General features: G+C 43.8%; 1 protein-coding gene across 1 annotated transcript in view; it reads left to right on the top strand.

Moving 5' to 3' along the window:
- Positions 1-26,984, top strand: part of CLYBL (citrate lyase beta like) — a 109,477-nt gene that overhangs the window by 54,854 nt on the left and 27,639 nt on the right. Inside the window, exons 4-5 of the mRNA XM_010831558.1 lie at positions 22,715-22,903; positions 26,816-26,917. Coding sequence (XP_010829860.1) covers positions 22,715-22,903; positions 26,816-26,917 — 291 coding nt within the window. The remainder of the gene's footprint in view (positions 1-22,714; positions 22,904-26,815; positions 26,918-26,984) is intronic.

Below are 26,984 nucleotides of genomic sequence, written 5' to 3'. Positions count from 1 at the left end.
CAGAAGCAGTTCACAGATCCTGGATTGGCAGGGATTCCTCATGAAAGGAGGCAGGGCCACAAGCCCGCGGGACTCACTCTCCAGCCAGCAGCAATGCAACATGCTCTACCCAGGCAGCCAAATTCATTTTAAAATAAATTCTGAATCTTCCTCAGGCTTCGGGTCCAGCCCAGGTAAAATATTACCCCCCCACCCTTCCACCCCACCCCCAAAAAGTCTAATCCCCTTTCCTGTTTCATGGGGAAGGGATTATGTTGAGTCTTGTATGGGCCAGAGCTTTGAGATTTTTCACCAAACGATCCAGGTCATTTCAGTTGCCCCCTGCTGCAGTGAACAGGGCACCCCCATGTTGAAGGAGGAAGGCAAAAATCCTACAGACAAAAATCTCTCCATTTTCGTCTTCCTTGGAAATAAGCACACTGCCATGATGGTTCTGATGCAAGAATTAACACAGTGAAGAAATGTATTAGACAGCCGAAGCAGATAAGTCTCTGCCAAAAGGATCCACCATCTGGGTCTTTTTTGCTCACTGTGTCCACCAGAAAATGACTCTCTCATTTATGAGTAGCTAGTGGATGGCTTTACTGTTCCCCAGAGATGATACTTTATTTTACGGACAGTGGTGTATTTTAATTAAAAAAAAAAAAGCTTAGGCTGTTGATCTTAGGATCCTGCTTCGTCTTAGAGTTCAGCACTAGAGAGGAATGAGGAGACTTATTTTCTAGGCCAAGAAATGCTTTTGACTCAAACAATGATACCTGACAAGTTAAGAAGCAGTTCTAAGAGGGGACATAAACTCTAGGCACTTCACTTTTTTCCAAGGGTGGAGTGAAGAGTCATCCCAACACCCTCATGTGAAAGCTGCATCAAAGCCTTGGCAGCCTTTCAGGCACCATCAGTCATTCACTCACCTGAGGGTGCAAGCTCTGCCCGTAGCACACATTCAGTTAATATTTTGGAATATATTCACTGGGTTGTGACTTAATCAGTTCAAGCTGATATCATGAACATTGTAGACTGAGTTGCTTAAACAACAGACATTTATTTGTCACTGTCCGGAAGCTGGAGGTCCAAGATCAAGGGTTGCGGGATGGTTTGCTTCCTGGTAAGAGCTTTCATCCTGGTTCATAGATGGCTATCATCTTGCTATGCTCACACATGGGAGAAAAATCTTCTCTCATGTCTCTTCTTGAAAGTGGAAGTGTTCGTTGCTCAGCTGTGTCCAATTCTTTGTGACTCCATGGACCCATTAGGCTCCTCTATCTGTGGAATTCTCCAGGCAAGAATACTGGAGTGGGTTGCCATTCCCTTCTCCAGGGGATCCTCCCAACCCAGGGATCGAACCAGGATCTCTGGCATTGCAGGCAGATTCTTCACCTCTGAGCCACCAGGGAAGCCCTGTGTCTCTTTTTATGAGGGCACTAATCCTATTCGAGGGCTCTACCCTAATGACCTAACTACCCCTCTCTTCCGAATGCCATCATATTTGGGGGTTAGGGCTTCACCATAGTAGTTTTAGAGGAACAAACGTTCAGTCCACAGAAGGTTGATTGTTTCATTGGGTGGTACCCATGAGGCTACCAACTTGAGTGGTCCACAGAGGAGAGAGCTCTGCATCACACTCTGAATTAAGTGAAAAGACGCTTAAGTGGGGATCAGAGGACTTGAGTTATAGTCTCAGCTCTGCCCCTCCTCGCATTGATGATTTCCAGTGATTTACTGATCTCACTTTTGTCTCCTTGTTTCTGAAATGACTGGATAATTACTGAACTCCCTTCATCCCTAAAATTGTATTTTTTATGATTCCAGACCTTAGCCAATCATCTAAAAATGTGTTCTTTGGATGATACCTACTAGACCTAAGTTTAAAAGTAGCTTTCTTGGAGGAAAGCATTAACCCAAGCACACATCCTAAAAGCAGTGATTCAGAACTGCTACACTCTCATCCTCTTCTCCTTCACCGTGTGCTTTCAGTGGAAGCGAGAACCATAAAGGACAAGAACAGGCAGTGATGCACAGGACACAGGGAAGCCTGAATATGGCTCCAGACAGCACTGGGACCTTTAATGTAGAATTTAAGAGAATGGGAAAGGGAGACTTCTTCATTAACACACGATTTGGTAGTAGCTCTTTTGAAGAACCTTTCATTCCACTGTTCATGGAATGTGCTTGGATTGACTGGTGGCTTCTCGAAAGATGTGTCCACATCCTAATCCCCAGAACCTATAAAGGCAACCTTATATGGAAAAGGGTTCTCCGAGATACAGTTACGGTGTCAAAATGAGACCATCCTAGATCACCCAGATGGGAACTAAGTTCCAGCGACACAGAGACACAGAGGAGAAGTCCACATGGGCTGAAAGTCAGAGATCAGACTGACTCAGCCATGGGGAATGCCAACAGCCCGAGGGAACTGGAACAGGCAGGGAAGGATTCTCCAGGGAGGGGCATGGCCCGGTTGACACCTTGATTTCAAATGTCTGGTCTTCAGAGCTGTAAGAAAAGAAGTCTCTGTTGTTGTAAGCAGCCAACTTTGTGATAATTGCTTATGGCGGCCTTAGGGACTAACACAGTTCAGAAGAGTATATTTCAAAGGATGTATTTCATTAATTAGGAGCTATGATATCTCTTTTTCTAGTAACATTGTGATCAGTCTTACTATAATAAAAATCAAAAATGCCGACTTAAAACAGCATTAATATTAATAGTATTATTGAATTGGAATATTGGATCTCTTTTGAGATCAACATTTTTTGTTCATGTAATGGCTGTGTAGAAATCCCACCTTCTGAATGAATCATTTTCTTAAGGTTTTCTGTGTTTTTTTGTAAGAAAGAAACACCCCAGTATCAGAGAATGAGTTGCAGACCTCCATCCCTGGCTTGTTTTGGTATCTTCATTTCTGTACCAGACTGACGCTCTTTGTTAGTTTTTCTGTTTTAGGGTATTTCAGCTTCATGGAGTAATAGTATCAATAAAATTCTGCTGTTTTATTATACATTTATCAAACAGTTGACTCTCTGGTCATTTGGCCCAAATTTATTGACATATTCTCAGAGCTCTGTCTCAGTACATCTTATAATAACTGTTTTCCAGTATAGTTTTCATTTCAAATTTAGAATATGATATTATATTGTTATTATTATATTAGTCATGTATGGATGTGAGAGTTGGACTATAAAGAAAGCTGAGCACTGAAGAATTGATGCTTTTAAACTGTGGTGTTGGAAAAGACTCTTGAGAGTCCCTTGGACTGCAAGGAGATCCAACCAGTCCACCCTAAAGGAGATCAGTCCTGGGTGTTCATTGGAAGGACTGATGTTGAAGCTGAAACTCCAATACTTTGGCCACCTAATGTGAAGGGCTGACTCATTTGAAAAGACCCTGATGCTGGGAAAGATTAAGGGCAGGAGGAGAAGGGGACAACAGAGGATGAGATGGTTGGATGGCATCACTGACTCAATGGACATGGGTTTGGGTAAACTCCGGGAGTTGGTGATGGACAGGGAGGCCTGGCGTGCTGCGATTCATGGGGTCACAAAGAGTCAGACAGGACTGAGTGACTGAACTGGACTGATTATATTATGTATTATACTTATATTGTTATTGTTATTATACTCAATTTGCTAGCTCACGATTATGGGTGAACAGCTCACAGTGTTTGTGACAATATTGCGTGCATGCTAAGTCACTTCAGTCGTGTCCGACTCTTTGTGACCCTGTGGATTGTAGCCCACCAGGCTTCTCTGTCCATGGAGATTCTCCAGGCAAGAATACTGGAGTGGGTTACCATATTCCCCTTCAGGGGATCTTCCCAACCCAGGGATCCAACCTGTGTCTCCTATGCCTCCTGCATTGCAGGTGGATTCTTTACCACTGAGCCACCAAGGAAGCCCTGTGACAATATTGGATTTATTTATTTCTAAACAATTATTTTTAAATAGCAACACATTGTATGCTTATTTGTTTTTTTATAATCCAATTTTGCAACTTAGCTTTGATGGCTGATTTTTCCAGTAGGAAGAGTGTGAAAGCACTTACCTTATACTGGTCTTGGATCTTCCTGACATTCTCTGTTACCATGGTGCCAACCCCCAGTTTGTACCACTGGTTTCTCCTTCCATACCTCAAGAGGATCTCTTGATAGAACCCACCTTAGACCCCACCGTTACCTTACTTCTGCTTCTTTTTTTATTCAATTAAATAAACACATTAAATAGATGCAACATGCTGTAGAAAAACCCAACATTATAGATAAGTCATTTCAGTAGATGACGGCAAAGACTGACAGGAGTAACTGTGGAGATGAATGTGAACTGGTGGGTTCAGACTTATATCGAAGCTGAGAAATACCCTGGAGAGGAAGTTTGTTGTCAGACAGACTTCTCTAGTCTTTGAATGGAGGTGACCTGTGCATACAGTTGGGAAGACGACAGACACCTTTATGTTCTTTACTACCTTATTGGTCAAACCACACCAGAGTAGTACTGGTTGCCAAACCATATTGGATGTGGCTTGAGAAATCAGCTTATATACAGTCCAAATTTGAAACTTTAAAATTGTCACTCCTAGACCACAACAGATGGACAAAGGAAGAAGTGGGATGTGGTCACATTTTGGACCAACAGCATCGACCTTTTCAGAGGGCAGTGAGTTATCTGCCATCTGCAACCTGTGGCCTTCCAGTGCTGCCAAGGCACCAGGTCAAGATTCCAGTTTGGAGTTTCTACATTGAAACGAAAACATTCAGCAGGTTGCTATTTGTGGTTTTTATCAAGTACCAATGATCACGCTAGACCTACCCGCCCTGCTGAGGGATCCAGCCAACAGAAGGCCATGGCGCCCGTAGGAAAGTAGACTTGGTACATAAGATCTGATTTCTTACAAAATGAAAGGTCTAAGATTCGGGAGGCAGGCTGCCCCGCCATCCGTGAGTATGTTGGCTTCTTTGGGGACTCTCCTCAGCACCAGGAGACCAGCCCCCTGCGTTTCCCTTTGGTTTGAGCACTAGGGACATGAGAGCCACTGGAATGAGGTCCCATTCCAGTCCTCACCTGGGTGCAGGTCTGGTGTGTGGATGCTGGGTTCTGGAAAACAGACAGGTCAAGCTAGTTTGAGCTCAGAACCAACCCGAAGTGGCTGGGCACCAAGAAACAGGAGTTTAAATTTGTACGCCCCTCATTTATGTATTTTTGCAGTGCCTGCGCCTCTCCGTTTGCTGGTTTCTCTTGTTGAGGAGCACAGGCTCTGGAGTGTGGACTTCAGTCCTCGCGGCACATGAGCTTAGTTGTTCCGAAGCACGTGGGTCTTTCCGGACCAGGGATCGAACCTGTATCCCCTGCACTGGCAGTCAGACTCTTAACCATTGGACCACCAGGGAAGCCCCACCCCTTTTTAAAAAAGCAATTTTAGTGTACATGTTTAAATGAGTATTTTTTTTTTCATCTAACATTATTAACCCCTTATGTCACATCATTTTCAATCCTTACCAATTCCTGAGTCAGGCACTTCTATTGCCCCCATTTCTCAGATGAGGACACTGAAGTGCAGAGATGTGCAGTAGATAGGAGCCTCTTCAGTCTCTTAGAGAGCCGGTCACTGGCCAAGTTGGGACTGGAACCTAGACTTGCTGGATCCAAAGCCAGTTTAGACGAGGACTGTGACAGAATTTCATGGCCCTCTTTCGGTATCTAAATGAGCCTGTGTTTTGACCTTACATTTGCACTTCTAGGATTTATCCTAAGGGACTATTCAGACAAGTGCTCTAAGATGAATGTTCTCTGATATTCATATACAGCTGTCCCATTGCTAAATTCTGCTCTCTTATTAGATCTTTTCATAGCCTGCATTTGTTCATTAGTTTACTTGGTTATTAGTTGTTTTCTGACCAGAATGTAAGTTCTACGTAGACAGGGAGCTGTTGTCTTCATTACCTAAAATAGTATCTGGCACATGAAGAGTGCTCAGTAAATATCTGTTGAATAAAATGAGTGAATTAATAGCAAAAAATTGGGGGAAATTTAAATCTTAATCACAAGGGGATTGATTCGATAAATTATGGCATACCCATGCAATAGAAGACTCTGTAGTCATTACACATGATTATGTAGATTGTCCTGTACAAAAGGTATTCCCTACCTGTCGTGTGAACAAGACATGGGATCTTGCATGTGTATATGATCCCTGTATTGGCCAGGACTCCTGGTAGCCAACTACAGAATCAACTGAGTTTAAACAGAACACAAATAGTTGATTATAGGCTGTTGGGTAAATCAGAGTCTATAAAATATGCAAAGAGGAGTTCTATACACAGAGCACAAGATTGGAAGCATGGCATCTGAGTTCATCCTCATCTTGACTGCTGACTAGTGTGGAATCTCTGGATAAATCCCACATTCTTCAGACAGTCGTGGGTAATAATACCTGCGCTGCCTACACGTCAGGAGTGCTGTGATGGCAAATGAGAGACAAGTCCTTTGAACCGTGTATGCCCGTACATCATTGTTTTCAAGGGACTTTGGATGTCTGAGCACACAGACACCATTCCAAAGCCATATTGCTCAGCATTGGAACACACTGGTTCTCTCTAGTAACTCACTGCACGTCGCTGAGCAGTAAGTTGCCCTGTGGCAGTGATCTTGACAAAAAGGCAGGTAGTTCCAGCAGTCGTGTTTGCTAAGTTTGTCCTAAGATTGTCTTCTGGGTGACTGCAGCCACTCTCCCTATGGGGGCAGCCTGTGCCTCTATTTGGAGCCTGTCCTTTTCTCGAGGTTCCCTGTGCTTGTCGTCCTCAGGGAGCTTGTTCTTCTCATCCCTGGGATCTACACTGTGCTGGCCACCAGGCTTGGCTTCTTCCCTGGGAAGTGAAGTGAAGTGAAGTGAAGTTACTCAGTTGTGTCCAACTTTTTGCGACTCCGTGGACTGTAGCCTGCCAGGCTCCTCCGTTCTTGGAATTTTCCAGGCAAGGATACTGGAGTGGGTTGCCATTTCCTTCTCCAGGGGATCTTCCCGACCCATGGATCAAACCCAGGTCTCCTGCACTGCAGGCAAACTCTTTACCGTATGAGCCACCAGGGAAGTTCTCTTCCCTGGGAGTCCTCCTCAATCTCCTTAATTATTGCCATGAGAGCTGACACCTAGAACATCAGCATTTGGAGTCAATGTCAGCTGATGTAGAGCAAAGGCTAGATTCAGTGAGCTTTTTTTAGAATATAAATTATTTATTATTTTCTTTATTTGGCTGTGCCAGGCCTTAGCTGTGGCATTCAGGATCTTCAGTCTTCATTGCAGCATGTCGGATCTTTAGTTGTAGCACGCAGGTTCTTTGAGTTGCGGCGTGTGGGATCTAGCTTCCCAACCAAGGATTGAACCCAAGCCCCTGCGTTAAGAGCACAGAATCTCAACCACTGGACCACTGTAGAAGTCTCCTGCATTCAGTGAGCTTTTAAATTTCATTATAATTCTGTTTTTTGCGTATTCTCTTTATATATGAAAAACAATCTTTGATTCTCATTGCCTATCTGTCAGTAGAGGAAAATAGCATTGAGATTTGACAGGGGATTTGAACTGACACAATGAAGGAGTACGTCAGTGTTCCTGAAACCAGGCATTTGTTGCAAGGGCGGGGGCGGCGAGCGGGGGTGGTTCTCCATTTCCTCTATGTCCAGAAGCCTTTCCTGGCAGAATGTCTAGCCCACGAGACTCTTCGTCTTCATCTTGCATGAAAGCTGCGATTTGGTTCTGACGCACGGGTTACAGGAGCCTCTGAGCGTCCACACAATCTGTTATGCTAAATCACACCTGGTGTCTGCACAGAGAAGGCTCTGGCAAGCGTCCCCACCACTGGGACCCAGGCCTCTGACTCTGACGCCAAGACATGGCAGTGTTGCAGGGGGCCTTCCGAGAGCCTGGCTCACCGGCACGGCAGATTAACCTGCTTGTTCTCACGTTAAATGCTTTATGAAAATTCACCGGGTGCAGAAAGAGGGAAGAAAACCCAAGTGGTTCCACAGTGAGCCTGCCTGGCACCAGTGAAGGAATGAAAGTCAACGTGAAGAGCTGGCAAGAGGAAAAGGTGTAAAACGCAATGAAAACCAAGTGTGGCAATGCCAGCCATTGCATTGTTTTATTAGCATTTTCTCGAGGAAAACATTTAATTATAGAAGATCTAGTGTCCGTGAGCTAGGGAAGATGACGCTGGGCTTTGCCACTCTCTCCATGGTTTCCATTTTGTGGAGTAAAGTCAGCAGAGAGAAACCTCCATGCAGCCTGGTCCTTGAAGAAGGGTTCTTCACTGTAACCAAAGCTTAGTTTTCATAGGGCAGAATCTGCCTTTTGAAAAATAGAATATTCTGGAATTTCCCTGGTGGTCCAGTGGTTAAGAATCTGCACTTCCACTGGAGGAGGTACGCCTTCAATCCCTGGTGGGCAAACTAAGATCCCGCATGCCCCACAGTGTGGCAAAATAATAAAAACAAAATTATAGAAATAACAATAGAATCTTCTGATGGCTATCATCACTCTCCATTCTTTCAGTTTGCACACTGTATTTTTCTTTTCTTTTTCTTTCCTTGCTGATTTCTCTCTTTTTTTTGGCTGTGCCTCACAACTTTTGGAATCTTAGTTCCCCAACCAGGGATTGAACTCAGGCCCCATCAGTGAAAATGCAGAGTCCTAACCACTGGACTGCCAGAGAATTCCCTTCCTCGTTGATTTTAGAATAAAATAAAATGTATAAGGAATAAGATGGAAAAGTTCTACCCTTTAAAATATAATACTTTTACATCTGCTACCCAAAAGAAAAAAACTCTTTCTGAATTACCACTTTCTTTGGGAAATAACTAGGAAGCGAGACAAGCAACAATAACAAGCCATGAAAAATAAATGATCGGCTACTAAAAAATGAGGTTGCGAGTATACATTTGAGCAACAGAAATCAAAAGAAACAAAGGTAGAACCAATGGGTAATATTGTGTGGGGAGTTTTAAAATTCCTTTTAGCCATGAAGCCTCACTACCTTAAAAGCGGTTTGTGAGAATAATGAGTTTAACGTACTGCATGAAATACTTCTTTACATTCTGTTTCTGCCATCCCAGAGCTTATTCAGTTACTTGATTTCTTCATTCATAGTTGCCAGGAGGATTAATTAACACTAAGGAATGGAAAGAATCCTGTTTGGGATGCTCTTCTGCCACGGGGGTAGAGCTTTCTGCCCAGAATAGGAGTCAAGACCTTGAACCCATAGCCAGCTCAAATTCCCATTAGCTTAGTCTGTTTAATTGCACGGTTGTTTGTACCTTATCATTAGACATTTATACTTCTGTCTGTAAGCTTTTATAACTTCCTACTTATGGAGACAAGATCCTTCGTGTCAGCACCTTAGCAAAGTGATATTGAAGGACTTGGCACCGACTCAGGCAGTTTTGCAGCCAAGCTCCATCCTAACCTGCCTTAGTGCAGCCTCACAGAGAAAAAGCCCCACCTGCCTCCAAAATTTGGTGATGGGCAGGGAAATGAATGTTTTCTTCCATATAATTAATTAAAGAAAGTTGAAGAAGTTGAAGTTGAGTCACTAAGTCGTGTCCGACTCTTGCAACCCCATGGACTATAGCCCACCAGGCTCCTCTGTCCTTGGGATTTCCTAGGCAAGAATACTAGAGTGGTTGCCGTTTCCTTCTCCAGAGTATCCTCCCGACCTAAGGATCGAACCCTGGTCTCCTGCATTGCAGGCAGATTTTTCACCGACTGAGCCATCAGGGAAGCCCCATAAATGAAGAAGCATTGGCTTACAAGAAAAAACTGTTCTTTGTTTTTTCAAAAAGATTAAGCATTCTTCACTGAGTTATCTTTTCTCCTTTGTCAAAGTTCAGTTGACTATATTTGTTTGGGTGTGGTGCGTGTTTTTCTGGACTCTCTATCCTTTTTTAAAATCTTTTTTTAAATTGGAGTATGCTTCCCTTCTAGCTCAGTTGTAACGACTCTGCCCGCAATGCAGGAGATCTGGGTTTGATCCCTGGGTCAGGAAGATCCCCTGGAGAAGGAAACAGTAACCCACTCCAGTATTCTTGCCTGGAGAATCCCATGGACAGAGGAGTCTGGCGGGCTACAGCCCATGTGGTCTCAAGAGAAGGACATGACTGAGCGACTAAACTAGCATAGTCACTTTACGATGCTGTGTTAGTTTCTGCAGCACAGCAGAGTGAATCAACTTCTGTATTACATACACCCCCTCTCTCACAAGCCTGCCTCCCTCCCCTCCCTCCCACACCTCTAGATCATCACAGAGCGTGGAGCTGAACTCTGTGCAACACAGCAGCTTCCCACTGGCCATCTACTTTACACATGGTAGGGTATATATGTCAGCGCTACTCTCTCAGTTTGTCCCACCCTCTCCTTCCGCACCATGTCCACAAATTTGTTCTCTTCCTCTGCGTCTCTACTCCTGCCCTACAGATAGGTTCATCAGGACCGTAAGAAAACTGTTTCTTGATATTTACATTAAGACCGTTTGGATCCCTTTCTAACCATGGACCTCACTGTTGGCTTGAGAGGTAAAGGAAGTCATCGGCCAGAATATGTTGGCATCACAGTAAAACTGCTCAGGCCAGGATTCAGGTGACATGGCTGTTACCTGGTGCGTATGTGGAACCACGGCAAGGCTGCCTCATTAAACTATGAACCGATCGCTCTCAATTTATTGTTAAAAAAAAAAAAAGAATGTAAGACCCGCGGCCCTGGCCTGTGTGGGGAATCCGTGACACCTGTGGCAGGCAGCAGCGAATTCATCCTTATAAGGAAGCCAGGTAAGGGCAGAGTCCTTTGATGACATGCTCTCCTTTCACTTGTTTACTTTTATTCTCCCACGCAGACTGCAGCCCAGCAGGAGGGCTTTTAAACCAAAACAGTTAATTACCTCTTCCAACCCAACACAAACAGAGCCCCTTGAGAGGGAGAGGGCAGCTTTGCTTGGGGCTGTGCTTTGCACAAGGTGGGCAGGAGGCCACCTTCTCCGACAGAGGCCAGGTGGGGAGAGACCAATTAGAAGGGGCGGGGAGGGCGGCGGGCTGGCCCTCCCGCCCCACGTGTACTTTCCATTTCGCTTTCAAGGGCTCTCAAGGTACTGTGACACCCCTCACTCAGATCCTAGAATGCGTACAAACGCCCATTCCGAAGGCAAAAACAGTGGCTCTGGGACCCGAGACCCTCTCTCCCTGGAAGCGCGTGCCCCCACCCCCTAAACCGAGCATGCGCAGGGCGGCCTCAAGCAGGATCCTTGTCTTAGTGCTCAGGGGCTGCAGGGTGGACCTTCTCGCAGTCCAGGCTTGAGCACCGGACAGCTTCTGCTGTGGAAGCAGAACTGAACTGCCATGATTATTATTATAATTATTACTTTGGCTCCACCACACGGCACGTGGGGATGTTAGTTCTCAGATCGGGGATGGAACCTGTGCCCCCTGCAGCGGAAAGCTTGGAGTCCTCACCACTGGACCACCAGGGAAGTCACCCCTGAATTGTGACCCTTGTCCCACCCACCCCATCACCCTTTCCTCCCCCGGTGGAACAGGGCCTCCTGAATCCTGGGCTCTCCTCTGCTGGCTTGGGAATCTCCTGGCTTTTTGTCCGTCTCCTGGCACGGACCCTCCCCTCCTAAGGTCACAGGTACTGATCATCCGCCCTTTTATGCACTCACTCTTCCTGCCTCTGCCCTTTGCCCTTTGCCAGCTCTCTGCTGGGTCATCCCTTCTCCTCTGCACCTGCAGAAACCCTTAACTGCCCCGCCTCTGCTCTCAGCCCGCAGTGTCCCCTCCTGCCTCTGAGTCCCACATCCTAATGTCTGTGCCACTGACTCGAACTGTTATTTCACTTCTCATCCTATGGGCCTTGTGACCCTGCAACTGGGTGATACCTTCCTGCATTGATTTACATGTCAGTATAAAGTGACTTGCTTCCCAGGTGGTATTAGTGGTAAAAAAGCCGCCTGCCAAAGAAGGTTAGACGAAAGAGACGCAGGTTCGATCCCTGGGTCAGGAAGATCCCCTGGAGGAGGGCATGGCAACCTACTCCAGTACTCTTGCCTGTAGAGTCCCATGGACAAAAGAGCCTGGCAGGCTACAGTCCATAGGGTCACAGAACAGACATGACTGAAGCAACTTAGCATGCGTGTATAAAGTGACATGTGTCTTTTGCCTTCCTCCACGCTTGTCCACAGCATGGTGGATAACATTTGACTGATTCCTATCCTACTTGTTAAGAAATTTTAATTGCTCCAGATCATGGACATTGGGTCGAAATGTGAGAATCATATTCAGGAAATGTTCTTTTCAGAATCACAAGCAGTCATTTTTTAAAAAGGACAAACCCTATCAGTTATCTAAATGTTTTCATGGCATCACTGACTCCATGGAGATGAGTTTGAGCATGCTCCGGGAGTTGGTGATGAACAGGGAGGCCTGGTGTGCTGCAGTTCATGGGGTCTCAAAGAGTTGGACAGGACTGAGCGACTGAACTGAACTGGAATGTTTTCAAGTATCTAGAAGCTTGGTCTTCAGTACATAAAACACCTCACGTGTGAGACATTGTACAGTTGCCCTCCGGATCCTTCCCATCGTGGAGACGTGGCCGCTGCCCAGCACCCCCTCACCCCCGGGAGAGAGCAGTCACAGCCCCCGTTCCTCCCTCCTCCCTCCAATAGTCCACTTGGAACAAATCTCATGGCTCCCTGTGCCCTGCTGCACAGCTGGAACACAGAAATACCACAGCCCTTCTGAGGCTAAGAACAAGCAGTGAGTGAGAACAAAGCAAATAATGAGTGGAGAGAGCTGTGAACTTGCAGATTCCAGAGCTCCAGTCACATGAGTGTGGTTGCTGTTCTTGACATTGAGAAAGGCTATGCCAGCCTTTAGTAAGCAAATACTTTGTTTTTTCAGAGTGTTGTGTGTAAAGTGTACCTCAAAGCCTCACTATTAAATCTCAAAGTTAACAAGAAACGTTAAAAACACAGCTCTGCCCATGCAGGACACCTTCTCAGGACTAGCTTGACATTTCCCTATGGGTGTGGGTTTGAGGTCCCTCAGAGGCTCATGGGGCAGTCTGGCAAGGTCCTCAGAAACACACACGCACACACGAGGCCTGTCATGTAGAGTTGAGGAAAATCCACTCGGAGCAGGTGGGGAAAAGTGTAAGTGAAGTGAAAGTGAGAGTCACTCAGTCGTGTCTGACTCTGCAACCCCATGGACTATACGGCCCATGGAATTCTCCAGGCCAGAATACTCAAGTGGGTAGCCTTTCCCTTTTCCAGGGTATCTTCCCAACCCAGGGATTGAACCCAGGTCTCCCTCTTCCTGACCCAGGACTTGAACTGGGGTCTCCCACATTGCAGGCGGATTCTTTCCCAACTGAGCTATCAGGTGGGGAAAGGGCAAAGTGAAAGAGGAAGAGCTAGCAGAATGATGATGTGGAATGGACAGGGCCTTGGGAACGGGAAGGCGAAACACCAGCCCCTCTCCAGTCAGGGGCGAGGGCAGAGCTGAGCGAAGAGTCCCAGGGGAGTAAGCGCCTTCTTTCCACCTGAGTTTTTTCTTTCCAAGGAATTTTCATTGTATTTTATTGAACGATGAGGACTGAAACCACAAAATAAAACTATCACAAGCCTCCCTACCTCACACTGAATACAAATGTGTAGACTGAAAGTATATCAAAACTAAATGTTAAAGTAAAAACTGTAAGACTATTAGAAGAAGACATAGGTGTAAATCTCCGTAACCTTGGCTTAGGTAATGATCACAAAATGATCACAGACGCACAAGCTACCAAAGAAAAAAACAGATGAATTGGACTTCAGCAAAATTAACTTTTGTGCAGTATAAGACACCGTCAGGAAAGTGAAATGACAGCCTACAGAAGGGGAGGAAATATTTGTGAATCATAGATATCTGATACGGATTTACTATCTAGGATATATAAACATTTATAATCTGACAATCAAAAGACAACCCATTTTTAAAAATTTAAGACTAGATTTTTCTACAAAGAAGGTATAGATGGTACTTGACTTACAGTGGTCCACCTGCTGGGAAAGCAATACACATTCAATGAAAACCGTAGTCTGAATATTGAATTTTGATCTTCCCCTGGTCAAGTGTTACGTGATCTGATCTTCTCTCGTGATCCTGGGCAGTGACAGTGAAGCACAGCTCCCAGTCAGCAAAGTGGTCTTGAGGTCGACCATCGATACACTTGCAACCCTTCTCTACCCAGACAGCCATTCAGTTTTTCACTTTTAAGGACTGTAGTCAATAAATTACATGAGATATTCATGTTTAGATGGTTTTGCCCCATTGTAGGCTAATTTAAGTGTTCAGAGCACGTTTAAGACAGGCTAGGCTGACCTTTGATGTTCGGTAGGTTAGGTGTATTAAATGCATTTTCAACTGATAATATTTTCAGCTTGCAATGGGTTTATCGGGACGTGACTCCATCATAAGTCAAGGGAGATCCGTGTACTGATGGCCAGTAAACACATTAAAAGATGCTCAGTATCATTAATCATTCGAGAAATGCAAATCAAAACCACAGTGAGATACCTTATTACACCCACAGGAATGGCTATTATCAAAAACATACAAAATGAAAAATAAGTGTTGGCAAGGGTGTGGAAAAATTTGGAACGCTGCTACATTGCTGATGAGAATGTAAAATGTACAGCCACTATGGAAAACAGTTCGGCAGTTCTTCAAAAAGTTAAATGTAAAATTACTAAATGGTCCAGCAATTCAACTCCTAGGTATATACCCAGAAGAATTAAAAACAGAGACCTAAAGAGCTACTTGTATGCCAAAGTACGCCCTCATACACATCCTGAGCCTTTTCAGTCCTTTGAATGGAAGCTGATTTGGCTTCCATTTTGGAACCTGTTTTAAAGAATCTCTCATAAAAAACACATCAGAAACTTTGCTGTACCGAAAGCTACAGTTTCAGAGCAGAGTGCCTAGAATGTAATAACTTGTGGGATGAAATCAGTAAATGAATATTTTCCTCATTTTTTTATTGTGATAAAGTACACATCGCTTAAAATTCAGCATCATACTCATTTTTTAAACCATGTGTTTCTTTTTAAAAAATATTTATTGGCTCTTCTGAGTCTTTGTTGCTGGATGAGGGCTTTCTCGAGTTGCAGTGAGGGAGGCCTACTTGCTAGTTGCGGTGTACGGGATTCTCATTGTGGTGGCTTCTGTTTTGGAGCCCAGGCTCTGGGGCTCACAGGTTTCATTGCCTCGTGGCACCTGGGATCTTCCCGGACCAGGGATTGAACCCGTATCCCCTGCACTGACAGGCAGGTTCCTAACCGTTGGAAAGCCCCATCATAGCCATTTTTAAGTGTACCATTAAGTGATTATTAAGTACATTCACATTGTTGTCCTTTTGTAACTGGCTTATTTCACAACTCAGTGTCTTCAGGGTTTATCCATCTTATAGCATGTGTCAGAATTTCCTTCCTGTATAAAACTGAATAACATTCCATTGTATGTATTAAACACATTTCGCTTGTCCATTCTTCTGTCTGAGTACCTGGTGGCTTAGACAGTAAAGAATCTGCCTGCAATGAGGGAGACCTGAGTTCAATTCCTGGGTTGGGAAGATCCCCTGGAGAAGGAAATGGCAACCTACTCCAGTATACTTGCCCGGAGAATCCCATGGACAGAGGAGCCTGGTGGGCTACAGTCCATGGGGTCAAAAAGAGTCAGACACAACTGAGCGACTAACACACATTTTTCTGTCAGTAGACTCTTGGGTTGCTTCCACATTTTAACTATTGTGAATAATGCTGCTATAAAAATGGATGTACAAATAATTTCTTGGAGATCTGCTTTCAGTACTTTGGGGTGTATACCCAGAAGTGAAATTGCTGCATCATATGTTAATTCTATTTTTAATTTTTTTAGTAACTGCCTTATTATTTTCTGTAGCAGCTGTACCTTTTTATACTTCTACCAGCAGTGCACTAGAGTTCCAGTTTCTCCACATCCTCCCCAATACTTGTGTTTTTCTGGGGGGTTTTTGATAGTAGCCATCCTAATGGGTATGAAGTGGTATCTCACTGTAGTTTAAATTTGCATTTCCCTAATGATTAATAGGGCTTCCCTTGTGGCTCAGCTGGTAAAGAATCTGCCTGCAATGCGGGAGACCTGGGTTTGATCCCTGGGTTGGGAAGATCCCCTAGAGAAGGGAAAGGCTACCTACTCCAGTATTCTGGCTTGGAGAATTCCATGGACAGTATAGTCTGTGGGGGGTCTCAAAGAGTCGGACACAACTGATCGACTTTCAAAAAAAAAAATGATTAATAACTGTGGTTTTGGAGAAGACTCTTGAGAGTCCCTTGGACTGCAAGGAGATCCAACCAGTCCATTCTAAAGGAGATCAGTCCTGGGTGTTCATTGGAAGGACTGATGCTAAAGCTGAAACTCCAATACTTTGGCCACCTCATGCGAAGAGTTGACTCACTGGAAAAGACCCTGATGCTGGGAGGGATTGGGGGCAGGAGGAGAAGGGGACGACAGAGGATGAGATGGCTGGATGGCATCACCGACTCGATGCACATGAGTTTGGGTGGACTCCGGGAATTGGCGATGGACAGGGAGACCTGGCGTGCTACGATTCATGGAGTCACAAAGAGTCAGACAGGACTGAGTGACTGAACTGAATGATTAATGATATGGAGTATCTTTTCATGTGCTTATTGGCCATTTGTACATCTTTCTTAGGAGAAATGTCTGTTCAAGTCCTTTGCCTATTTTTGAATTGACTTGTTTGGGTTTTTTGGTGTTGAGTTTTAGGAGTTCCATATATGTTCTGAATATGTATTCTTTTATCAGATATATAATTTGTAAATATCTTTTCCCATTCTATGGGTTGCCTTTTTATTCTATTGATAGTGTCTTTATTCTGTTAATATTGATTTTATTCTGTTGATGTACAACATCTAAAAATTTTCATGAAGTTCAATTTGTTTATTTTTTCTTTTGTTACCTGTGCTTTTGGTGTTATCAACAAATGAAATTTTAAGCCAGTTCAGTCCAGTCACTCCAGTCACTTAAACTCTTCAAGATCCTGTGGACTGCAGCACACCAGGCTTCCCTGTTGTGCCAGGGAACTTATAGTATGTTCAGTATTGCTGTAGATTTTCTTTTTTTGAAAATAGACAAACCTTGGGATTTCCCTGGCAGTCCAGTGGTTAAGATTTTGTGCTTCCATCACGGGGGACATGAGTTCAACCCCTGATCAGGGAACTAAGACCCCACATGCTGCATGGTTCAGCTCAAAACAAAACAAAACAAAAAAACCTGGGTAAACCAAGATTTTTTTCCATGTGGGAAAAACAATGGGCCAGAAAATTCAACAGTATCACCTTACCCGAAGAAACACTACCAGGTTGCAGTAATCAATGAAAATTTGTCTTTTTTTCTAATACAGTCAGTACAACAGTCTCTGTGATTATGATATATTTATCAGAAAAATACAATAATTTACTAATGATGACTTGTTTATGTCACAGGCACTTCTGTTTTCTAATATTAATGTTTAAAAAGAACTTACATGGAAAAGAACATCCTTAAATGGAACAATGCATCAGAACCTTTTATTTTAAACCAATCGATCTCAAAATTTTCCAAAAAATCATTTCATATAGATGCTAATCTATAGCTATAGATGCTAATCAGGGCCTTCTGCCCCAAATTTGTTCCAGTCCATGCTTATGACATCATTTGATGAATTAGACAAAATGGAAGTGAGGTGAATTGGACAAATTCAGAAAAGACAATTCACTAGTGTTTCTGGGTATGTGGTGTGGTGATTTGCCTTTTGTAGGATAAGAATATTAATTGTTCATTTAAAAAATTCACACAGATTAAGCATCTCTCTGGAGCTGGGAACCCTTCTGTATTTCTTAATTCCCAAATCTCCTTTCGACCACATGGCTTTTCCTCTGCTCCTGTTGCATTCAGGGTTGTCTTGGCGATTTCCTCTGAAAACAAACTATAGGTTAACAGACAAGGTTCAAGGGGTGGTGGAGGGCGGGTAGGAGAAGAGAAAGGTGCTAATTCAGATGTTATGAAACTGTGATGATGCTATTATTTAAGACACTTATTTGGGTGTGTTTATACTTTGTAGTTTTATAAATAAGCCCAAGGGGCTCCTCCTGGTTGTCACCATCCTCCTTGCACCTCGGGTCCTGTCTGTCTCTTCCTATCCGACAGAAGAAGTGACGCCGCTCTAATCCCTGCAAGTTTGGAACTAATGAACTGACTGCTGAGCTGCCGCCACGGAGTTTGGTCCCAAACTGTACTGTACTTCACACTCGATTTATTCTCCAGATGGCGAGACTGTGCCGCCCTGCCGCGAGGGACCACCTCTTCCACTGGAGTGTAAAAGTGGACGGATGTTGTTTTCTTTGCAGATTTGATCATTCTGAGCTCGAAACTTGCGAGGATGATTAGTTATTAGCTCTAATGGGTGCCAAGTGAACCAACTGCACGCATATTTTCTCCTTTCATTTTGGAGTCTGCAGGTCTCGGGGATGGTTGATTTATTCGCTTTCTTACGTCAGCAGAGCGTGTCTCTCTTCCCCAGGTGATAAGAACCCGGTCTCTGAAATCATAGCACGCCTTGGTTCCCGGCCCAGACAGAGTCACATGATCCGTCGGCTTATGTATAAGGACAAGTTTATTAGCCCCTGGTCCACTGCACTGAGCAGCCCATGGCACGAAATATCGATTGAAATGTGGGAACTTTGGTGACATCACCTTTTAGACCCGGGGCCTGTGAACATTCTGACCTGTGCCAACTTGCTCTGTGACCTTTGCAGACCCTACCTCTGGAATCAGACCTACTCCAAACACACGATGCTAATTAAGTCTCTGCAAAAATCTAATGTAATTGTTGAGCAAGGCCTTAAATTCATTATTCCCTCTTTTCAGGTTGTCAGGTCTTAGAAGGACGAGTTTATCCTACATTGAGAAATGCTGACCAAGGCCCGTCCTATAGTGTTCACACATTTAGAATGCAGCTCCTACTAAACCTTATTTTGGAAGACCTGTTTTGTTAACAGAATGTAAGACCCCCTCCACCCTTGCCCCCAGGCCCTCAGCCTGCCAAAAATTTCATTTCTTAGTGGCCTTTTTTTTGCCTTCATTTCCTTTTCCTCCTTTCTCCAGGGACCACTTACCTCCCAGTAATCTCAGCAGATCATCCATATAGCCCTTCTGAGAAGGTGGTGTCTGCCAGGCCAAGTCTTACTAATCCCCCTAATGAGATGGAACTTGGAAGGATGGTCAGGAACAAACAGGAAAAAGAGAGGGAAAGAGGATGAAAGCGTAAAGGGAGTGAGGTGATGGAGATGAAAGAGATGTAAGAGAGCCGGTAGCAAGAGGTAAGGTCCGTGTTAGAAAGGGAGAGAGAACAGCACGGACAGAATTTCTTTCTTTTCACAACTGGTGGACTGTGGCTCTCTCTAGCTGAACACCCAGAACTAAACCTAATTGTTCTTAGAAACTGCCTTCCTCTCACCCAACAGATGGCATGGGTGTGTTTGCTAGCAAAGTAACATATTTCACCATTAAAATACCGAAAAGAAAAAAAAATCCACATGCTTGTTGGTTGGTGTAAATTCAGGGAAGTTGTTGGATATTTTAGGATACATAGCAGAGGGATGCACACTTGGTTTATGTAAATTGTCACAAGCAACAGCCTGTTAATAAGGGTGTTGTGTGGCAAAATACCTCCAAAGCGACCATCTTTTTTTGGAAAGGTATAGAATGATGAACTGGAAAGAGCTTGGTTTGAATTCTGAGCCAGAAAGAGGGGGGAAAAAAAGAGTTTAATAAAATGCTGAGTATTCACTGCTCATTATTATAGCATGAAAAGTACTAATCAGATTATGCCTAAAATTGGAATGGGGTACTTCATTTGCAGCCAATTTCACAAGGGCCGAATTTTACTAAGTAAACCAGAATGTGCTGAAACCATGGCAATCTGACTTTAGATAAAAATCATAGACAGGTTTAGAACATGAGCTTTGAACAAACAGTCTCCTTCAAATCCAAGTGAAACGACTAAACAGCTTAGAGGTCAGATTTTGTTTGACCCCAACATTAACGATTTAGGAAGCGGATGTTGCAGGGGATCTTACACGTGCAGATTAAACTGGGAGGATGGCAGTGATGATTCAGATTTGCACTTCATGTGATGTTTCTCCCTCTCTGTCTGATTCACTTCACTCAGTTTGACACTCTAGGTCCATGTGAAATCTAAAAAGAAACGATACAAATAAACTTACAAAACAGAAAGAAACTCACAGACTTAGAGAATGAATTTATGGTTGCCGGAAGGAAGGAAAGGGGGAAGGGATAGTTAGGGAGTTTGGGATGGACATGTACACAGCACTATGTTTGAAATGGATCACCAACAGGGACCTACTGTGCAGCACAGGGAACTCTGCTCAATGTGGCAGCCTGGATGGGAGGGGAGTGTGAGGGGAGAATGGATCAAACGTGTATATACACCTGAGTCCCTTTGCAGTTCACCTGAAACTATCACAACAGTGTTTGTTAATCAGCTATAGCCTGATACAAAATAAAAAGTTAAAAAAAAGCGATAAATAAATGAAACGCACTACAGCCTAAACACTCTGGTTAGTTCCCTTGCATTTTCCATTCACTCTGTCTCAGGAGACCCTTTCCACACCCGACCTGCCCTTGGAAAACCTGGAAGTTGAAACGTTTCTGAGCTGGAGCCACCCTGAGTTCTAGAGCTGCACCAGGCTTCATGGAGCATTAGCACATCTTGGGTTCTCTGAGGCCATGGATCTAAATACACACAGCCGTCGTTTCTCCCAACAGTCACAGACAACCTGGGAACCATCCTAGTGAGTTGACTTCTGCTCTTCCCCATCAGGATTTTCTTATTCAGTGATCGTAGCAAGAGGGCACAGTAGAGCAAGTGGAAACATTCTGTCCCTGCAGAACAGCCCACAGCATGGTAGAGCCCAGCCACCGTGGCTGCGTCCTCCCCCACGGTAGCTAGTACAAGCTCTCGTCTAAGCTGGCCTAATTATTAGCAGTCAGATCTCAGTAAATCAGGACTCCACGGAGCTGTCTTAAACTGCTCCCTTGGACTCTGCTTCCGAGCTGACAACCCTAAGCGTTTCCTCACACTGTTTAACTCAGACCACGTTTGGAGGTCTTCCCTGCATCCACCCAGTCGCAGACCTACATCCGTCTGGTTTAAATCTACTGTCCTGGCTGGTCTCCTTGATTGGACTTTGACTCAGTATTGGCTCAAATAATTGTTTTTTTCTCTCCGCTTTGGTTTGTGATTTTCCTAGATAACTATGGCTGTTCAAATGGCTGTATATTGTTAAGACTTTTTTTTCCCCCCAAGCTACATTCATCAGCAGTGAGAAGCTTTAAAGTTTTATTAGTATCATAAAAACCCTTCTCAAATGAAACTACTTTTGATAACTGTTCCTTCTGACAATGAGAATTTGTTGAGGGCTGTTGGCAAGTGGGAGGAATTTGTTTTTGAAACTGAAATTGGCAGGAAGTAATGACCCCAAGTGCTTTCTTCTTCTTGATTTCAGCCCCCACGCCCTCAACGCACTCCTCTCTCCCCAGGCCCTACCCCACCTTCATCACCCCCAACTCAAAAGTCAGTAAATAACATGTTTAATTTTGTACTGTTTTTCTGGGGACAATTCAAATACTGAAGCAGATCTTCAACCTTTCAGCTTTACTTAACTGTGGAGCAAAGCCTGTCAAATCAAAGGGAAAAAAATATGTATTTGTCTACCGCTTCATGAAGGAATTTCCTCTTGGTGATATTATTGCCTTCCATGTGAAGAAGTTGGAGCTTTTTTGTAGCGGGGAGTGTCATTTTCCTGTGAGTGCCTTCTTAATTGAATGTCAAGATTCAACACAGTTGCAAAATAATTTTTAAGTGAATAAAAAGCATGAAGCCTATAGATAGAGAAAAACAAAACCTTATTTTTTCCCTAATGTGAATATGCTGGCAGTCAAGACTACCATTAGTCCATAAGTTATCTAGTTTCTTGTATTTATTAAATAAGAAAATGCAGGTAGAGCACTTAGTACCATGCCTAGTGCTTAGTAAGTGCTCAATAAATGTGACCCAGTAATTATTTTATCTTTTCAATGGAAAAGTAATGCTAATGAGCAAGTGCCTGCGTACATGCTCAGTCACTTCCAACTCTTCCAGACCCCATGGACCATAGCTCGCCAGGCTCCTCTGTTCATGGGATTTCCCCAGCAAGAATACTAGAGTAGGTTGCCATGCCCGCCTCCAGGGGATCTTCTTGACCTAGAGATCGAACCTACGTCTCCTGCGTCTTCTGTTTTGCAGGCAGTTTCTGTACCGCTGAGCCACTGGGGAAGCCCTAATGAGCAAGATGAGACCACTATTAAATATTTAGAGTTTCACCAGCATGCATTACAATGGCTCTCATTTCTGCTCTAGTCAACTTGAATAAAGTCTGGAAATCAATCACTTGCCCATCATTTCAAACATCATTTACTTGGTGGCTATAGTAGGCACTGTAATGGTGCTCAGACTCTCAACCCACATAAGAATTTCATGATGGTTTGATTGTGTTTCCCCTCAATGGCACATAAGCTAAGGAGATACATTTTATCTACACTTGTAGGATGAAGCTAGATTGAGAATAGTAAAAACTCTTGAAGACTTTGACCTGGGCCCAACTGAAAAGTGTGTGAGGATCAACTCGGTGTCCAGCGGTCTGGCCGAAGAAGACCTGGAGGCCATCCTGCAGTCTCGGGTCCTTCCTTCCAGCCTCATGCTCCCGAAGGTCGAAGGTCCTGAAGAAATCCAGTGGGTGAGTAGCTCATAAACTTTGCTTTAATTAAAGACTGGGGAGCGGCTAAGAAGGAGTAGCAAGAAAGGAAGGCTTTGGATGCTTCAGGTTTTGAAAATGCACACACAGAGCAGAGGAAAATGGAACCGAGAAAAAGGAACCAAAAAGACCATATCCTGCATCCAAGGAGAACCTGGCTTTGCCCTAAGTGTTCAACAGAAAACGATCTACACTTGAAATGATGCTTCTGCTGCCGGCACAGATATGTGGTTTAGACAGAACAGCTTCCTCTAGAGCAACCCTGGAAACCAGCTTACCCGGGACTAGAGACAGCTAGGCCCTACCCCTCCACCTGGAAGAGTAGAGATGTGCATGGCTCTTAGGCAGGTTGATTTGAAGTCATCGTGGATGGCGAAAGCACATAAACTGCAAAGGAAAAAAATGAACCTAAAGGAGGAGAGGAAAAGGTCACTCCTTAGGGCAACTGGAGGAAGAGACAGGAAGCTTTTAACTAGTGGTTTTAATTAGCACAGATATTATTTCCTGAACAGTTCCCTAGTTCATCCTTTTTAAATTGCTGACAGGTGTGTTTGTTTCATGACAGACTTTTCAGCCAATAAAACCCTGGCATGTCAAATTACTTAAAAAAACTTTGAAATGGGCTTAATTAGACTATGATTGTTTTCATTGTTAAAGCAGGACCCGGGTTGGGGGGTTGGGTGGGGCTAGATTTTATTTAGGGGTCACTGTGATGCTACAGATCTCTGCTGAATATAGGGCGGTTCCATTGTGCCAGTCAGGGGTGGGGGGCCCATGGCACCAGGTGCTGGAAGCGTGATAAAGGCGTGTGGACAGTGGTTTGATGCCACGTCCGAGGTGACCTCTAAGGTGGTGGCTACAACTGAGTCCTAGACGTGACACCCAGACACTGCTCACCTTTTCCGCCCTCGTAGCTGTGTCGGCTTTGTGCTTTCCAGTGCCGTGGCTGCCTGCCACACGTGGGTGGAAGCACTTGAAGTGTGGCCAGTCCAGGCTGAGATGTGCTGTAAGTGTAAAACACACCCGGGACTTCGAAGACCTCACAGCACCCTCCCCACACACCCACCACCTGCAAAAAAGAGAATGTAAATCATCTCAGTAATTTTTAATGTCGATGACATGTTGAACTGATAATATTTCAGACATCCTGGGTTGAATAAACCTCTTATTAAAATGAAACTCACCTGTTTCATCCTTCTCTTTTAATGCAGCTACTGCAAAGTTCAGAATGACATACGCAGCTGCCATTATTTTTCTGTTGGACAGTTCATCGCGGCGTCTTCTTGAAGACCTGCGTTCAAGGGCCCCCGTTTACTTTCCAAACTAGAGTTCTCCTGGGCCAGGTCACCCCCCAGCAGCTGGGAGGTGCTGGTGAGAGAAGGTTCACATCCTCCAGGTCCGACTGATCCGGACGTGTCCTAGGTTGATTGAAATGGAATCTGAAGTCACTGTTCCCTTTTGGATTCTGAGTTAATGCCTATTTATCACCGTTATTACCCCTCATTTGAGAGGGGAGGGCTCACCCCGGCCTTCGGCCACAGCCTCTGTGCGCTGTTTTAAATCCCTGGCTTGTGAGGAAAGTACCGAAATCTAAATAGGATTTCTAGTTAACAGAAGTCTTTGGGGCTGTTTATTTTTTGCTCTCCGTTTGTATTTATGTGAAGCATAAAACCCAGAGCCTGATGCACAACTGAAAGATGGGCTTCCTTGTTTTCTTTTGTGTGAGAATCTCTTACTGGCCTTTTGTCGCTAGTGTGGGTTCTTGTTTGACTGGCACGGCTTATTGGACTATAACAAGCGTGACTCTGCCTCCTTTGTGGCGGGACAATTCTCCCACAAATCCCGAACGGGGTGCATTCTTCCAGCACACTATTGGGTGTGCACTGGAATTGAAAGAATTGCTGAGCCCGGCTACTTCATCTCCTCCCCAATCTCTTTGTGATCTTCCCCCTTCTTTCCCTCCCCCCAACACAACCCCCCCAGTCCCCTCCACCTCGCTGAAATGAACACTTTACCAGGCCGGAAACATTTAATCGTCTCCTTTTGAAAAAATTAATTGAAACTTCTCCACTAGTTACCTTTTGTGTTAGTACTTAATGCAATTTTTTAAGAAAGGAGAGGAGGAGGAGGAGGAGGATGGGCTAGAATATTTAATTTTTAAATGCCCCTCCTGGCTTAAAAACAAAAGGCATTAGAGATTTTTCTCACTAGGAACCAGGGAAGGGGTTGTAAAAGATTTACCCAGTTTTTTACAGGTTTTGTAGTTATAATTATTATCACCAAGAATGGGACAAGTGATGTTTCAAGGTTTTGTTTTTTTTAACAAGAAAAAAAAATCTTTTTTTTGGCTGCACAGGTAATACCACTAATATTTTATCACCCATTTTCTAGCTTCAGTGTGACATAAATTATGTTTTCTCTCCATTCTCGTGGAATACTATATGTTTGTCCCCTGAAATTGTAGCCTTCGCTTCCTCCTTGCTATTTTGGTTGTTATTCCTTCCCTTGTAAAGTTGCTAAGGAGGTGATGATGATGGTGTCGAGGAAGGGAGGGGCAGTGGGTGCAACTGGGAATAATTCTTCATTACTGAAAGCTGTGATTTATTTTAGCCTAATTGTAAAGTTACTGCAAATTGCTCAAAAGCTTTTTAAAGATCCCAGTGATTAGATTTTTTTTGGTGGTTGTTGGGGGGAGGGACGCTGCATAGGCAAGGAGGGGGCAGCTAAAAGGGGAAATAACACCTCTAATCCTGCTTCTGGTAAATAGGCTGCCAGCTTTTAAAATGAGTTTCCTTTCTATTAGTCAGAATATTATGCTAAGCCTTAAGCATTAGTTTTTTTATGTTGCCATAGCAGCCCTGTTCCTGCAGGGCGGTGACCTGCCATGATTACAGTACAAAGCGTATAGGGTCTTGAAACCCCCTTTGAAGATGAAAAGTCTTTGATGGTTTATATTTATGCAAATCTCTTAGATATGATTTACCCAACTGAGACTGAATGGAGAGATGATTAAAATTCCCTTTTCCTTTGATATCCATTAATGGCTGAATATTCCTTAAATTTAAAATGGATATATATGTTTTTATCTTTATTTACAAAAATATCTTTATCATACCTGTGTGTGTGTGTGTGTATGTGTGTGTTTTTATCTCCCCACATCTTATTAGATCTAGATGGACATAATAGATTTACAATTTAGAGTGTGGTGGGGTTTTTTTTTTTTCCCCCTTTGAAAGGGGTGGGGGGAGATCTGTGTGAGAGCTTTTGTATGTTTCCAGATGATAGATTTTGGAATTTGGGCTACCCCACTGACAGCACAGAGCTAGCTGTGAACTGGTCTCATGGAAAAAATTGGCGAGCTTTGGTCTTCAAAGAATTAAACTTCCTTTTTAAGGTCTTCCTAGGTAAGCTAAAAAATTATGGAGAAAAACCTCGGAACAAAGGGTAATGTCGCTATAATGAATAATATGGATTCCACGTAGAAGGCTGCTGAACAGTCACACTGATGTCCTTCTGGGTCGGAAACGAAACCAGAATGGCAGGTAGAGCGAGCCTTCATTGTTTTAGGGGCCTGCCACTTGCACGGAACGGAATGGAGGCGAGAGGTCTTAAGTAAATATGTTCTCAAGGAAAGTATTTAAACTCAAGAATCTCTCCTTCCACCTCTAACTCCTAGGCCTCAAATTGCTCCTTCAGGAAAAAAAAAAAAAAAGATACTGTTTGGGGTTTTACTATTTCATTTTTGGAAACTTTGTTTTCCTCTGTTCTTTTCTTTTTTTTAATTCTTTTATGTATTACTTCCTCAGGTCAAAGACTTAAATACCACTTCTACTCTAGAGCTCAATGATTGTACATTTTTCCCCACTAGTCACTTATGACACTTTTTAATTTTAGCTTTCCGACAAATTTTCATTCTACTTAAAAGACCGAAAACTTGAACAACCTATGAATTTAATCCCTTTTGTGGAAACTGCAATGGGTTTGCTCAGTTTTAAGGTAAGAAATCCATAATATGGCTAATAAGTCAGAATTTTATTTATTACCTGAAAAGAACTTTGGTTTT

This window comes from Bison bison, unplaced genomic scaffold, assembly GCF_000754665.1.
Source record: "Bison bison bison isolate TAMUID 2011002044 unplaced genomic scaffold, Bison_UMD1.0 scf7180017864527, whole genome shotgun sequence".
In the NCBI taxonomy this organism is placed as follows: domain Eukaryota; kingdom Metazoa; phylum Chordata; class Mammalia; order Artiodactyla; family Bovidae; genus Bison; species Bison bison.
Note: the sequence above shows the minus strand (reverse complement) of the source record. Positions and strands in the feature narration are given on the sequence as shown.